This window comes from Oncorhynchus tshawytscha, linkage group LG22 (assembly GCF_018296145.1).
Source record: "Oncorhynchus tshawytscha isolate Ot180627B linkage group LG22, Otsh_v2.0, whole genome shotgun sequence".
Lineage (NCBI taxonomy): Eukaryota > Metazoa > Chordata > Actinopteri > Salmoniformes > Salmonidae > Oncorhynchus > Oncorhynchus tshawytscha.
In genome coordinates this window covers 27,508,738-27,523,637 of record NC_056450.1, presented here as the reverse complement: position 1 = coordinate 27,523,637, position 14,900 = coordinate 27,508,738, and the positions used below count along the sequence as shown (strand labels likewise).

At 43.7% G+C, this 14,900-nt stretch overlaps 1 protein-coding gene across 4 annotated transcripts; it reads right to left on the bottom strand.

Moving 5' to 3' along the window:
* Positions 1 to 350: 350 nt before the first annotated feature.
* On the bottom strand, positions 351 to 4,739 carry LOC112222229 (caspase recruitment domain-containing protein 19). Of its 4 annotated transcripts, none has more exons than XM_024384935.2 (6): positions 4,569 to 4,738; positions 3,006 to 3,175; positions 2,530 to 2,689; positions 2,254 to 2,322; positions 1,540 to 1,605; positions 351 to 1,203 (listed from the first exon to the last, which is right to left on the bottom strand). In XM_024384935.2, the coding sequence occupies exons 1-6, from the start codon at positions 4,573 to 4,575 to the stop codon at positions 1,091 to 1,093; spliced, it is 585 nt and encodes a 194-aa protein (XP_024240703.1). In that variant the 5' UTR covers positions 4,576 to 4,738; the 3' UTR covers positions 351 to 1,090. The 4 variants fall into 4 exon arrangements, with proteins under 4 accessions (XP_024240703.1, XP_024240704.1, XP_024240705.1 ...); XM_024384936.2 differs by having other exon boundaries at positions 3,018 to 3,175; positions 4,569 to 4,730; XM_024384937.2 differs by lacking the exon at positions 2,254 to 2,322 and having other exon boundaries at positions 4,569 to 4,739.
* Between the last annotated feature and the right edge of the window lie 10,161 nt (positions 4,740 to 14,900).

Here is a 14,900-nt window from a genome sequence, read left to right as displayed (position 1 = left end):
GTGTACAGGTATGTGCACTAGTCTATTCTTGTTTTTTTTCCAGAACATTCTACATGCCTAATTATGAAATGTATTTTTCTTAAATAGAATAGTTATTCTTTATTTGTCCTATTTCACACGTGTACATGTGTGTATTAATATGCATGTGTGAATTGGATATGTGTTTTTTTTTTTTGCATTTCCCACTCTCCCCGAGACATCCCGGAGAGTGGGGTCACGGAATTTGCCTGATCTTTGCTTCAACTTTTTTTTCCTCTTAAACTGGTGCAACTATCAATACGCAACCAAACACTTTCCAGTATTATAGCACATTCACATTTCTTCCCATCAAAAGAAAACAACATTCAACATAATAATTCTGTTAGTTTATTATGGTGATATTCCTCAGTTCTCTGTTAACAATGGGATAGAAACAAGCTGTAATTGTCAGTCTCTCAGTGCAACTACATGTGAAGACATGCAGGGGGTAGTGTAAGGTTGACTTGGAGACTGTGAATAAGCTGTTGATTGTCAATCACAGTGTTAGAAGGCACTGAGCGGTGAAAATGGATGTGTTGCTAAGGACACTCAGAAACTGTAGCATGTAAATGTAGTATGACAACACAGTGACAACATTCAAACAACAGACTGGTTAGGCTTTCAGTCTTTCACTTCAAACTGGGTTACAGTGCAGACTTACAGTCTCCCTCCACTCCTGATGTTTAAAAGTCATCCATTCCCTCAGTAAAAAGGCCCTCCATTTGGACTGAGCTGTAGAACTTCAAATGAAATATTTAAGGACTTTCAAGTTAGCCCAGAATTAAAGGTTCAGATTAAGTTAACCAGGGCATTTTGGTTCCCTGTGATGTTTAATAAAGCCTATATGACACTCTTACAAAGAGCACGGAGGCACTATGTTTGATTATACAAAGACATATTCAATGAATAAGTCAAATTTTCATTTAAAAATGCAGGGGTACTGTTGAAATACAATACTACTTACAAGTATGTACAAATATATTTTTTAAATAGCACCATTTTAGTTCCCCATGCAGGTAAATGTTTGGCATTGCAAAGATAATTGTTTTAGCATTTCCCACTGAATATGGCCTTATTGAATTTTGGATCCGTCCTTGGCGTGGGCTAGGAGAACCTCACTGGTCCCTCTGCCCAGTCCCAGCACTGAGAAGCTCAGAAATGGACCAGTAGCACTCAAATTACCCTCTGTTGGACAGAGACAGAGGGAAAGGAAGTGAGGAATAGAGGAGAGGAGGAATGGAGAGACGGGAAGAAAGAAATGGAGAAAAATGGATAAACGTGAATGACAGCGAGAGCATGACAGGTCAAGTATAAAAGTATTGGGGAATAAAAGTGGAGAGAGGGAGGGTGGGTGAATACATCGATGACACAAGGGCATGAAATGTTAAAACATAAAGACACAACCTTCTTTTCCTTCCATAATTACCAAATCAGTGAACGTCATTGCGCAGTGAACATCTACTTCTAAGGTATTTTTAATCATTCCATGAGAAACCTTTTCTTCCTGAATGAAGGACTTACCTCCATAATAATAGAGCAGAGCTAAGCCCACTGCAAGGCTAAAGCAACTCAGGAAGAACAGAGGTCCTGCAGAGAGAGAGGAGAGATAGTATGCATCGTCTTGATGAGGGGGCACTGGACCGTGTAAATGGTAAGACAATCCAATAACATGGTAGACAGACAAACAGAGACAAGCAGGCATCATCATACTATGATGATACCATCATGATGTTATACCCATGGCTTCCTCTAAAGAAAATATATCTACCTCGACCATGTGATCGGTAGTTGCTGGTTCATTAGAACTGTTCATTGACCTACTGTAAGCATAACAAAGTATTCAAAGGAATTAGGATAGAGGTTGTTTTGTGGGCGTGTGAGTGACACGTGAGCTGGTCTGACCTATAAAAGCAGAGAACTGGGGCTGTTCACACTGAATGGAGGTTACTAAATGGCCACATGATGCTTAGCTGAGGTTATGGAGGTGACAGGGATGGATGCAAAACAAATCTTAGGTTGGATGCTTGACTGAGCTAAAAAAAAAAATGTGCTTAACCTACTCATAAGAAGCAACAGTTCCACAAAATTCTATTCCAAACAGGTCAAATTCGTTCAACTTTGAAGAAGAAATATACTATACAGTTGTTCCCTAACATTTGCATTCTGAAGGAACTGTCAACTTGTATCCAGTCAAGTCGTTAGTTATCGTTAGCACTAGTGTAATATTGGATTTACCCCTGTCATTAAGTACATATCTCTCCATGCGGCAGGCCACAGTGTTAGTCCCCATTGGGTCTGCAGGCTCTAGAACAGAGACACACGGAACACTGTTAGTCAGTCTCCACAGCATCACACACAGACACACAAATTGGCAAACATCTGTAAATAGGAAACTGACAGTGAAAGAGACAGATATAGAAACACACAGAGAAAGAGAGAGAGAGAAACGACCGGTATACAGACAGACGGACACACACAGCAAGAGATCAGTAAATCTCCTCAGTGCTGTACCTCTTCTGCGGCTGACTCTGGTAGGCAGGTTGAAATAGACATTATAGGCGTGGATCTGAAGCCCCCTGTAGAACTCATGACACGCCACCTCTCCCTTCCCCTGCAGGTGCACCAGCAGCTCAGCCAATCGCACCACAGTGGGCACACTCAGGTTCCTGAACTGGAGCAGAATTAGACAAGCATCCAATCACAAGTGTCCACACAGCTGCCTTATGCCCAATTATCCATAGTGCATTCATGGATCTATATGGATCTAATAAGTACTTCATCCTGACTGTTATTGTCAATTATTCCCTAGAATCACAAAATACTACACAACACATTTCAAAAACAGAATAATTGAAAATTGCATGACCATTTGTGGCTGAAAAAGTAGAGGCCTGGATGGTGAGGGTTCCCTGGTGAGAGTAGTGATGTAAAGCTGTGTGTACCCTGTAGTGAAGTACTCAATCCCTTCAGACAGTTAGCATACTCACTAGGCTACTTACCCTCTGGGCCTCCTTGTCAGTCAGTATCTGAGGGTAGGTCCTGTTGAGCTGCAGCACCAGCTTGTCCACCAGCTCAGTGTGCATCCTCTGGTCTGAACACAGGAACTGGGAGTCTCTCTGCAGCTGCACATGGTAGCCGTCTGAGCATGACCAGGGAGCTAGGGAATACAGGAGATAAGGCACAAATAAATACACACTTTAATGAAACTATTTATTTATTTAGTTTTACAATGTATAGCAAACATAGGACTTTTTTTTCAGAAGCACATAAATGGTCTCTTGCAACAAAATTTTTTATTTATTTAATTTAACCAGGAAGGGCTCATTGAGATTTAAAATCTCTTTTTCAAGAGCTTCCTGACCAAGATAGGCAGCACCAAGTCATTACAAAAATTACAGACAAACAACATGAACAACTACAAGTAATATAGTAAAAACCATAGAATTCACAAGAGTATAACAAAATCAAAAACAGCAAGTTAAAAACATTGACAGGTCAGGGAATCAGTCTCAAGATCATTCATCAGTGATTTAAAAATACCAATCGGGACAAGTTCTTCCAGTTTAAAAGTATTTTGTAAGGCGTTCCAAGACGATGGCGCAGAGTACTTAAAAGCCCTTTTACCAAATTCAGTTCGGACATTTGGAACAGTTAGCAGGATAAAGTCCAGCGAACGAAGAGAGTACCCACCCCATTTCTGAACAATAAAAATGGCCAAATAAAAAGGTAGTAAACCCAAAATGGCTTTGTAAATAAAAGTATACCAGTAACTGAGCCTACGAGTGACTAGAGGAGAAGGCCAGCCAACCCTGGTATACAAAGTGCAGTGGTGCGTAAGGGTTTTACAGTTTAAAATAAATCTCAAATAGAGTGAACAACGCACACCCCTACATGCTTTAACTGAACTAGTGTCACAGGTCAGATTAAAGAGGCAGGTCTAATTGTAACTCTGAATACTTGGCACTGAACAGCACTGTTGGCTGTCTACACTACAGTCTATTCTGTAAACCATGGTTGTAGGCATTAGTCCTTCAAGAGGAAATAAGGGTTAAGAGGTTTAGTGTCCCTTTTTTAGAAACATGAATTGATCTTGCCACGCAAGGGGCACACTGCGTTAGTGAAGATGCACCATGCAAAAGAGAAAGTGTTTACATTCTGTATTTACGCTCGTTGGTTACAGTGTTGCATGCATGGTAACATTAGTTGAAGCATTGCTCGCATAACCCTTGGTACAAAGTATCAAATTGCTATTGGCATATACAGAATATTAATGTATGTTATTGCGAGGTCTACTCAAATGTAAATCATATTTACAGTGTTTGTGATAAGTGTAGGTCAAATGTTGGTAAAAATAACCAAGTAAAATACGACCAATAGTCTACTCTATCTTGATTTGTTATTGAGATTGAGAAGGTCAGCAACAGCCAGCCACCAGGTCGTGGCGGCGACGCGACATGGTGGCGATAGTGAGTGGCAGATTGTCCTCTGCTGCGCATGATTCACACATAACCAAAGCAAAAGCCCCAAAAGATTTATTCAAATTCACTAACCTGCCATGGAAGATAACGGAGATAAGGCTTGAGGCTTCCCCCTTTTCGACCGATGACTACCTGTTAGCTAACTTCCTGCTCTCCCTACTTTGACGCTCTTCCCATGTTGACACCACAACCGGCCGTGCTCTGTAGCCTTGTGCACGAAGGACTATTAAAGAGTGGCGTCACTGACTGATAAATGTACCAGAATAGTTAAATGTCTAAGCTACTATTAAATAACGTGTACCTACACTGTTATTACGCGGCGGCCTACCTACCAATGTAACTCATTTATTTAACATTTTCCATACAAACCAAGCCAACAATAGCAAACAAAACCAACAATATTTTCCATACAGACAAAACCAACAATAACACACACTGTACAGTACCAGTCAAATGTTTGAACACAACTACTCAATCAAGGGTTTTTATTTATTTTTACTATTTTCTACATTGTAGAATAATATTGAAAACGTCAAAACTATGAAATTACACATATGGAATAATGTAGTAACCAAACAAGTGTTAAACAAATCAAAATATATTTTATATTTCAGATTCTTCAAAGTAGCCACCATTTGTCTGGATGACAGCTTTGCACACTCTTGGCATTCTCTCAACCAGCTTCATGAGGTAGTCACCTGGATGCATTTCAATTAACAGGTGTGCCTTGTTAAAAGCTAATTTGTGGAATTTCTTACCTTCTTAATGCGTTTGAGCCAATCAGTTGTGTTGTGACATGGTAGGGGTGGTATTCCAAAGATAGCCCTATTTGGCAAAAGACCAAGTCCATATTATGGCAAGAACAGCTCAAATAAGCCATGAGAAATTACAGTACATCATTACTTTAAGACATGAAGGTCAGTCAATCTGGAAAATGTCAAGGACTTTGAAAGTTTCAAGTGGAGTCGCAAAAACCATCAAGCACTAGGATGAAACTGTCTCTCATGAGGACCACCACAGGAAAGGAAGACCCAGAGTTACCTCTGCTGCAGAGGATATGTTCATTATATTATTTATTTATTTCACCTTTATTTAACCAGGTAGGCTAGTTGAGAACAAGTTCTCATTTGCAACTGCGACCTGGCCAAGATAAAGCATAGCAGTGTGAACAGACAACACAGAGTTACACATGGAGTAAACAATTAACAAGTCAATAACACAGTAGAAAAAAAGAGAGTCTATATACATTGTGTGCAAAAGGCATGAGGAGGTAGGCGAATAATTACAATTTTGCAGATTAACACTGGAGTGATAAATGATCAGATGGTCATGTACAGGTAGAGATATTGGTGTGCAAAAGAGCAGAAAAGTAAATAAATATAAACAGTATGGGGATGAGGTAGGTAAAATTGAGTGGGCTATTTACCGATAGACTATGTACAGCTGCAGCGATCGGTTAGCTGCTCAGATAGCAGATGTTTGAAGTTGGTGAGGGAGGTAAAAGTCTCCAACTTCAGTGATTTTTGCAATTCGTTCCAGTCACAGGCAGCAGAGAACTGGAACGAAAGGCAGCCAAATGAGGTGTTGGCTTTAGGGATGATCAGTGAGATACACCTGCTGGAGCGCGTGCTACGGGTGGGTGTTGCCATCGTGACCAGTGAACTGAGATAAGGCGGAGCTTTACCTAGCATGGACTTGTAGATGACCTGGAGCCAGTGGGTCTGGCAACGAATATATAGCGAGGGCCAGCCGACTAGAGCATACAGGTCGCAGTGGTGGGTGGTATAAGGTGCTTTAGTAACAAAACGGATGGCACTGTGATAAACTGCATCCAGTTTGCTGAGTAGAGTATTGAAAGCTATTTTGTAGATGACATCGCCGAAGTCGAGGATCGGTAGGATAGTCAGTTTTACGAGGGTAAGTTTGGCGGCGTGAGTGAAGGAGGCTTTGTTGCGGAATAGAAAGCTGATTCTAGATTTGATTTTAGATTGGAGATGTTTGATATGAGTCTGGAAGGAGAGTTTACAGTCTAGCCAGACACCTAGTTACTTATAGATGTCCACATATTCTAGGTCGGAACCATCCAGGGTGGTGATGCTAGTCGGGCGTGCGGGTGCAGGCAGCGAACGGTTGAAAAGCATGCATTTGGTTTTACTAGCGTTTAAGAGCTGTTGGAGGCCACGGAAGGAGTGTTGTATGGCATTGAAGCTCGTTTGGAGGTTAGATAGCACAGTGTCCAAGGACGGGCCGGAAGTATACAGAATGGTGTCGTCTGTGTAGAGGTGGATCAGGGAATCGCCCGCAGCAAGAGCAACGTCATTGATATATACAGAGAAAAGAGTCGGCCCGAGAATTGAACCCTTTGGCACCCCCATAGAGACTGCCAGAGGACCGGACAGCATGCCCTCCGATTTGACACACTGAACTCTGTCTGCAAAGTAGTTGGTGAACCAGGCAAGGCAGTCATTAGAAAAACCGAGGCTACTGAGTCTGCCGATAAGAATATGGTGATTGACAGAGTCGAAAGCCTTGGCAAGGTCGATGAAGACGGCTGCACAGTACTGTCTTTTATCGATGGCGGAGCTGTTGGCCGAGGTTGGAGTAGCCAGGAGTAGCCAGGAGGAAAGCATTAGGGTTACCAGCCTCAAAAATTGCAGCTCAAGTAAATGCTTCACAGTGTTCAAGTGTGTTCAAGTGTTCAAGTAACAGACAGTGTTCAAGTAACAGACACATCTCAACATCAACTGTTTAGAGGAGATTGAATGAATCAGGCCTTCATGGTCAAATTGCTGAAAAGAAACCCCTACTAAAGGACACCAATAATAAGAAAAGACTTGCTTGGGCCAGGAAACACATTTTGGTTTTTGGTTGCAACAGCTTTTTTTGTGTGAGACGCAGAGTATGTGAACGGATGATCTCCTCATGTGTGGTTCCCACCGTGAAGCATGGAGGAAGGGGTGTGATGGTGTGAGGGTGCTTTGGTGACACTGACAGTGATTTCTTTAGATTTCTTGGCACACTTAACCAGCATGGCTACCACATCACTCTGCAGCGATACACCATCCCATCTCGTTTGCGCTTAGTGGGGATATCATTTGTTTTTCAACAGGACAAAGACCCAACACACCTCCAGGCTGTGTAAGGGCTATTTGACCAAGAAGGAGAGTGATGGAGTAAGGCATCAGATGACCTGGCCTCCACAATCACCCGAACTCAACCAAACTGAGATGGTTTGTGATAAGTTGGACCGCAGAGTGAAGGAAAAGCAGCCAACAATTGCTCAGCATATGTGGGAACTCCTTCAAGACTGTTGGACAAACATTCCAGGTGAAGCTGGTTGAGAGAATGCCAAGCGTGTGCAATGCTGTCATCAAGGCAAAGGGTGGCTACTTTGAAGAATCTAAGTTATAAAATATATTCAGATTTGTTGAACACTTTTTTGGTTACTACATGATTCCATATGTGATATTTCATAGTTTTGATGTCTACACTATTTTTCTACAATGTAGAAAATAGTAAAAATCAAGAAAAACCCTTGAATGAGTAGGTGCTCTAAAACTTTTGACCGGTAGTGTGTGTGTGTGTATATATATCAGGAATCAAGGTAAGACCCAGATGCAGACTGTCGAAGTAACACTGTTTATTGTAACAAACAGGGGTGGGCAAAGACAGGTCAAGGTAGGCAGGGGTCAAAAATCCAGGGTAAGGCAAAGGTACAGGACGGCAGGCAGGCTCAGGGTCAGGCGGGCGGGTACAGGGTCAGGACAGGCAAAGGTCAAAACCGGGAGGACTAGCAAAGAGAGGCTGGGAAACGATAGGAGCTGACAGGAAAGGTAAGCTTGAGCGAACAAGACAAACTGGCCACAAACAGACAGAGAACACAAGTATAAAAACACAGGGGATAATAGGGAAGAAGGGCGACACCTGGAGGGGGGTGGAGGCAAGCACAAGGACAGGTGAAGCAGATCAGGGCGTGACAGTACCCCCCTCCCCCCTTAGGGATGCCTGGGCGTATACCTGGTTGACTGGGGTTCCGGCAGGGGGAGGTTTGCAAAAGGGCCGGGTCCAAGATGTCTTTAGCGGGAACCCAGCACCTCTACTCCGGGACATAACCTTCCCAGTCAACCAGATACTGGAAACCCCTGCCCCATGGTCGAACCCTCAGGAGGCGTCTCACCGTGTACGCTGGCTGGCACTCGATGACACGGGGGGAAGGATGGGCCTAGAAACAGAAGACATGGGTTAGTCAGACATGGTTTTGACTCTAGACACAGAAATGGTAGGAAAAATACGGAGGATACAGGGCAACAGAGGATGAACAGCAGAGAGGCTAATGATCTTGAACCGGGGGACAGGTCTCGGCTTCCGGGGGTGTAGCAGCGTGCCAGTGCCTCAGCCCTATGGCGACGTGTCAGTGCCTCAGACTTGACCTTCTTGGATACTGGTCGGTGCTGCAGAAGCGAAGTGGACCGGGCCTTACTGAACCCCTCCCGGAGGTCCTGGTACTCTGTGGAGCTGGCGGAGAGGTCCAGGGCAATTTCCAAGCCCCCCGGAAGACATCCCGGGGCAGGCAGAGCTGACTTCAGGCAATGAGTGTGGCAGGACGGGCTACAGCCCACGATGGCACCTGTAGCCCTGTCAATGGAGGGATTGTGTCACTGGAGCCAAGAGAATCCCAATACCACAGGGACCTGCGGAGACTCAACTGGCAGGAATTGGATAGCTTCGCTGTTGTTCCCCGACCCTCGTAGGCTGATGGGGTGGTCTGGTGGTTGACCCGGCCTATAGAGCGCCCATCCAGCACTCTAACACCCATGGGAATGGAGAGGGGTTGAGTGGGGATGCCCAGCTCTGACACCAGGGTAATGTCCATGAGACTCACATCGGCCCCCGAGTCGATCAGTACCTGGAGAGACTTGGACTGGTCGCCCCACAGCATGGGGCATAGAGAGGGGGGCGAGTAAGGAGACAATAACAATTATCTTTCAGACCCACCAGTGTACTCACTCCAACAAATGAGCTAGCTCTCTTGAAGGGAAAAGTAGACACAAAATGACCGGCAGAACTGCAATACAGACAACTCTGGGTCTCAAGTCTGCGTACGCGTTCGGCTGGAGACAGCCCTTCCGAGCTGCATCAGCTCGGGAAGAGGTGAATCGGCAGTCTCCGGAGGTTCTTGGAAGGACTCGGGTAAACACAGATGCTTTGGGGAATGTAGACGCCAGGGACTTCTGGAGTTTATCAGCAGCAAGTTGGGATCCCCGAGTGAGTGACTGGGACCGCAATCGGACCTCTTGTCCTCCTACATTCCCGTAGCCGACCATCGATCCGGATGGTTAAAGCGATGACTGAGTCGAGATGCATCGGAAGTTCTTGGGCTGCCAGCTCATCCTTTACCTCCTCTGATAATCAATGCAGGATTGTGTCGAACAGTGCTTCCGGGTTCCAGGTACCCTCCGCTGCTAGCGTGCGGAACTCCACCGCATAGTCTGCCACACTGAGGGTGTCCTGCCGAAGCTGGAGTAACTTCCGGGCAGCCTGTCTCAATGTTAACAGTGAAGTGGCGACTCCAGGATGCTGGCCTTCTAGGCAGAGTTCCTTTGTCTAGAGTTCATCTGTCCAGTGTCTGTGTTCTTTCTTAATCTTTTCTTTTTATTGGCCAGTCTGAGATATGGCTTCTTCTTTGCAACTCTGCCGAGAAGGCCAGTATCCCAGAGACGCCTCTTCACTGTTGACGTTGAGACTGGTGTTTTGCAGGTACTATTTAATGAAGCTGCCAGTTGAGGACTTGTGAGTCGTCTGTTTCTCAAACTAGACACTCTAGTGTACTTGTCCTCTTGCTCAGTTGTGCACCGGGGCCTCCCACTCCTCTTTCTATTCTGGTTAGACCCAGTTTGCGCTGTTCTGTGAAGGGAGTAGTACACAGAGTTGTACGAGATCTTCAGTTTCTTGGCATTTTCTGGCATGGAATAGCCTTAATTTCTCTGAACAAGAATAGACTGATGAGTGTCAGAAGAAAGTCTTTGTTTCTGGCCATTTTGAGCCTGTAATCGAACCCACAAATGCTGATGCTCCAGATACTCAACTAGTCTAAAGAAGGCCAGTTTTATTGCTTCTTTAATCAGAACAACAGTTTTCCTTGGATTAGGTAACACAACGTGCCATTGGAACACAGGAGTGATGGTTGCTGATAATGGGCCTCCGTAGATATTCTCTGCTTATGTAGATATTCCATAAAAAGCTGCCTTTCCCACCTACAATAGTTACTTACAACATAAAAAATGTTTACACTTTATTTGTGATCAATTTGATGTTATTTTAACAGACAAAAAATGTGCCTTTCTTTCAAAAACAAGGACATTTCTCAGTGACCCCAAACTTTTGAACGGTAGTGTACAGTTGAAGTCGGAAGTTTACATGCACTTAGGTTGGAGTCATTAAAACTAGTTTTTCAACCACTCCACAAATTTCTTGTAAACTAACTATAGTTTTGGCAATCTACTTTGTGCATGACACAAGTCATTTTTCCAACAATTGTTTACAGACAGATTATTTCACTTATAATTCACTGTATCACAATTCCAGTGGGTCGTCATACCGCTCAGGAAGGAGACGAGTTCTGTCTCCTAGAGATGAACGAACTTTGGTGCGAAAAGTGCTAATCAATCCCAGAACAACAGCAAAGGACCTTGTGAAGATGCTGGAGGAAACAAGCACAAAAGTATCTATATCCACAGTAAAACGAGTCCTATATCGACATAACCTGAAAGGCTGCTCAGCAAGGAAGAAGCCACTGCTCCAAAACCGCCATAAAAAAGCCAGACTACGGGCTTGCAACTGCACATGGGGACAAAGATCATACTTTTTAGAGAAATGTCCTCTGGTCTGATGTAACAAAAATACAAAAATATAACTGTTTGGCCATAATGACCATCATTATGTTTGGAGGAAAAAGGGGGAGGCTTGCAAGCCGAAGAACCCCATCCCAACCGTGAAGCACGGGGGTGGCAGCATCATGTTGTGGGGGTGCTTTGCTGCAGGAGGGACTGCTGCACATCACAAAATTGATGGCATCATGAGGTGGGAAAATCATGTGGATATATTGAAGCAACATCTCAAGACACCAGTCAGGAAGTTAAAGCTTGGTTGCAAATGGGTCTTCCAACTGGACAATGACCCCAAGCATACTTCCAAAGTTGTGGCAAAATGGCCAACAAAGTCAAGGTATTGGAGTGGCCATCACAAAGCACTGACCCCAATCCTATAGAAATTGTGTGGGCATAACTGAAAAAGTGTGTGCGGGCAAGGAGGCCTACAAACCTGACTCAGTTACACCAGCTCTGTCAGGAGGAATGGGCCAGAATTCACCCAACTTATTGTAGGAAGCTTGTGGAAGGCTACCCAAAATGTTTGATTCAAGTTAAACAATTTAAAGGCAATGCAACCAAATACTAATTGAGTGTATGTAAACTTCTGACCCACTGGGAATGTGATGAAAGAAATAAAAACTGAAATAAATCATTCTCTCTATTATTATTCTGACATTTCACATTCTTAAAATAAAGTGGTGATCCTAGCTGACCTAAGACAGTGAATTTTTACTAGCATTAAATGTCAGGAATTGTGAAAAACTGAGTTGAAATGTATTTGGCTAAGGTGTATGTAAACTGTATAGTGTGTGTGTGTGTTATTGTTGGTTTTGTCTATATGGAAAATGTTAAATAATAACATGAATATATCTATAACATGAGTATATATATAAAAGATATATAAATTGAACAAAAATGTAAATGCAACATGCAAAAATTTCAATGATTTTACTGAGTTACAGTTCATATAAGGAAATCAGTCAATTGACAGAAATAAATTAGTCCCTAATCTATTGATTTCACATGACTGGGAAAACAGATATGCATATGGTGATCACAGATACCTTAACAAATAAGGTAGGGGCGTGGATCAGAAAACCAATCGGTATCTGGTGTGGCCATCATTTGCCGCATGCAGTGTGACACATCCCCTTGCGTAGAGTTGATCAGGCTGTTGATTGTGGCCTGTGGAAAGTTGTCTACTCCTCTACAATGGCTGTGCGGAATTGCTGGATATTGGTGGGACCTGGAACATGCTGGTCACCCTAAAGTCTTGCTGCCGTGCATGTTTGCTACTATCAGTGTTGACCTTGCCTATAGTAAACTCAGCAAAAAAAGAAACGTCCCTTTTTCAGGACCCTGTCTTTCAAAGATAATTAGTAAAAATCCAAATAACTTCACAGATCTTCTTTGTAAAGGGTTTAAACACGGTGTCCCATGCTTGTTCAATGAACCATAAACAGTTGATAAACATACACCTGTGGAACGGTCGTTGAGACACTAACAGCTTACAGACAGTACGAAATAAGGTCGCAGTTCTGAAAACTTAGGTCACTAAAGAGGCCTTTGTACTGACTCTGAAAAACATCAAAAGAAAGATGCCCAGCGTCCCTGCTCATCTGCGTGAACGTGCCTTAGGCATGCTGCAAGGAGGCATGAGGACTGCAGATGTGGCCAGGGCAATAAATTGCAATGTCCGTACTGTGAGACGCCTAAGACAGTGCTATAGGGAGACAGGACGGACAGTTGATCGTCCTCGCAGTGGCAGACCACGTGTAACAACACCTGCACAGGATCGGTACCTCCGAACATCACACCTGCGGGACAGGTACAGGATGGTAACAACAACTGCCCGAGTTACACCAGGGATGCACATTCCCTGCTCAGACTGTCCGCAATAGGCTGAAAGAGGCTGGGCTGAGGGCCTGTAGGCCTGTTGTAAGGCAGGTCCTCACCAGACATCACCGGCAACAACGTCGCCTATGGGCACAAACCCAACGTCGCTGGACCAGACAGGACTGGAAAAAAGTGCTCTTCACTGACGAGTCGCAGTTTTGTTTCACCAGGGGTGATGGTTGGATTTGCGTTTATTGTTGAAGGAATGAGCATTACACCGAGGCCTGTACTCTGGAGAGGGATCGATTTGGAGGTGGAGGGCCCGTCATGGTCTGGGGTGGTGTGTGATAGCATCATCGGACTGAGCTTGTTGTCATTGCAGGCAATCTCAACGCTGTGCGTTACAAGGAAGACATCCTCCTCCCTCATGTGGTCATCCTGACATGACCCTCCAGTATGACAATGCCACCAGCCATACTGCTCGTTCTGTGCGTGATTTCCTGCAAGACAGGAATGTCAGTGTTCTGCCATGGCCAGCGATGAGCCCGGATCTCAATCCCATTGAGCACGTCTGGGTCCTGTTGGATCAGATTGTGAGGGCTAGGGCCATTCCCCCCAGAAATGTCTGGGAACTTGCAGGTGCCTTCGTGGAAGAGTGGGGTAACATCTCACAGCAAGAACTGGCAAATCTGTTGCAGTCCACGAGGAGGAGATGCACTGCAGGCAGTACCTAATGCAGCTGGTGGCCACACCAGATACTGACTGTTAATTTTGATTTTGACCCCCAATTTGTTCAGCAACACATTATTCCATTTCTGTTAGTCACATGTCTGTGGAACTTGTTCAGATTATGTCTCAGTTGTTGAATCTTGTTATGTTCATACATATATTTACACATGTTAAGTTTGCTGAAAATTAATGCAGTTGACAGTGAGAGGACGTTTATTTTTTTGCTGAGTTCATATGTATCTTATTTTTGTATTTTTTCAGGAGCTAACATGGAGTATGAGTTTTTCCAGCTTACTAATGTCAGATTCCTCCTTATAAAAGGAAATTGAATTGGGGGCGGCAGGGTAGCCTAGTGGTTAGAGCGTTGGACTAGTAACCAGAAGGTTGTAAGTTCAAACCCCTGAGCTGACAAGGTACAAATCTGTCATTCTGCCCCTGAACAGGCAGTTAACCCACTGTTCCTAGGCTGACTTGCCTAGATAAATAAAGGTAAAAAAAAAATAAAAAAAAATTGATGAAGCTGAATGAAGAAAACAGGAACATTTTGTCTGGTAAACTATATTATTGTTGCAATTGCAGGAAAGATTAAGGGAACCATCATAAAACAAATCATTCAATGTAGTAATTCCAGCTTTGTACCAATTCTCAAAACCACTGTCTGTATATGATGAGGAAAGAAGGGATTGTTAACAATCGGAGCGCAGAATTAGTATCTACATGTCATATGACAAGCTGCTTTTGCAGTATTCCAATTATTTCATGGTGTTCGTGAAATTCTCCTTTATGTTTTAATGGCACCCATGTTAGTATAGTATTGAGTCTTGAATCCCTCAAAAATACCAAGCTTGTCTCATAGACTAGAGGTAACATAGTAAACGAAAATCCAGAACACTTAAATGAGTATGTTATGTTTGGTATGTGAAGGGTGGATGGGTGGGCATATAATGAAAATGTCTATATAATGCAAATG

What these genes read in the sequence shown, in the direction of transcription:
- LOC112222229 (XM_024384935.2), bottom strand. An exon ending in CCCAGAGGGTAAGTAGCCTA is followed by an intron (nt 2,690 to 3,005) that starts GTGAGTATGCTA and finishes ATTCTGCTCCAG; the next exon opens with TTCAGGAACCTGAGTGTGCC. An exon ending in CAGAGTCAGCCGCAGAAGAG is followed by an intron (nt 2,323 to 2,529) that starts GTACAGCACTGA and finishes TCTCTGTTCTAG; the next exon opens with AGCCTGCAGACCCAATGGGG.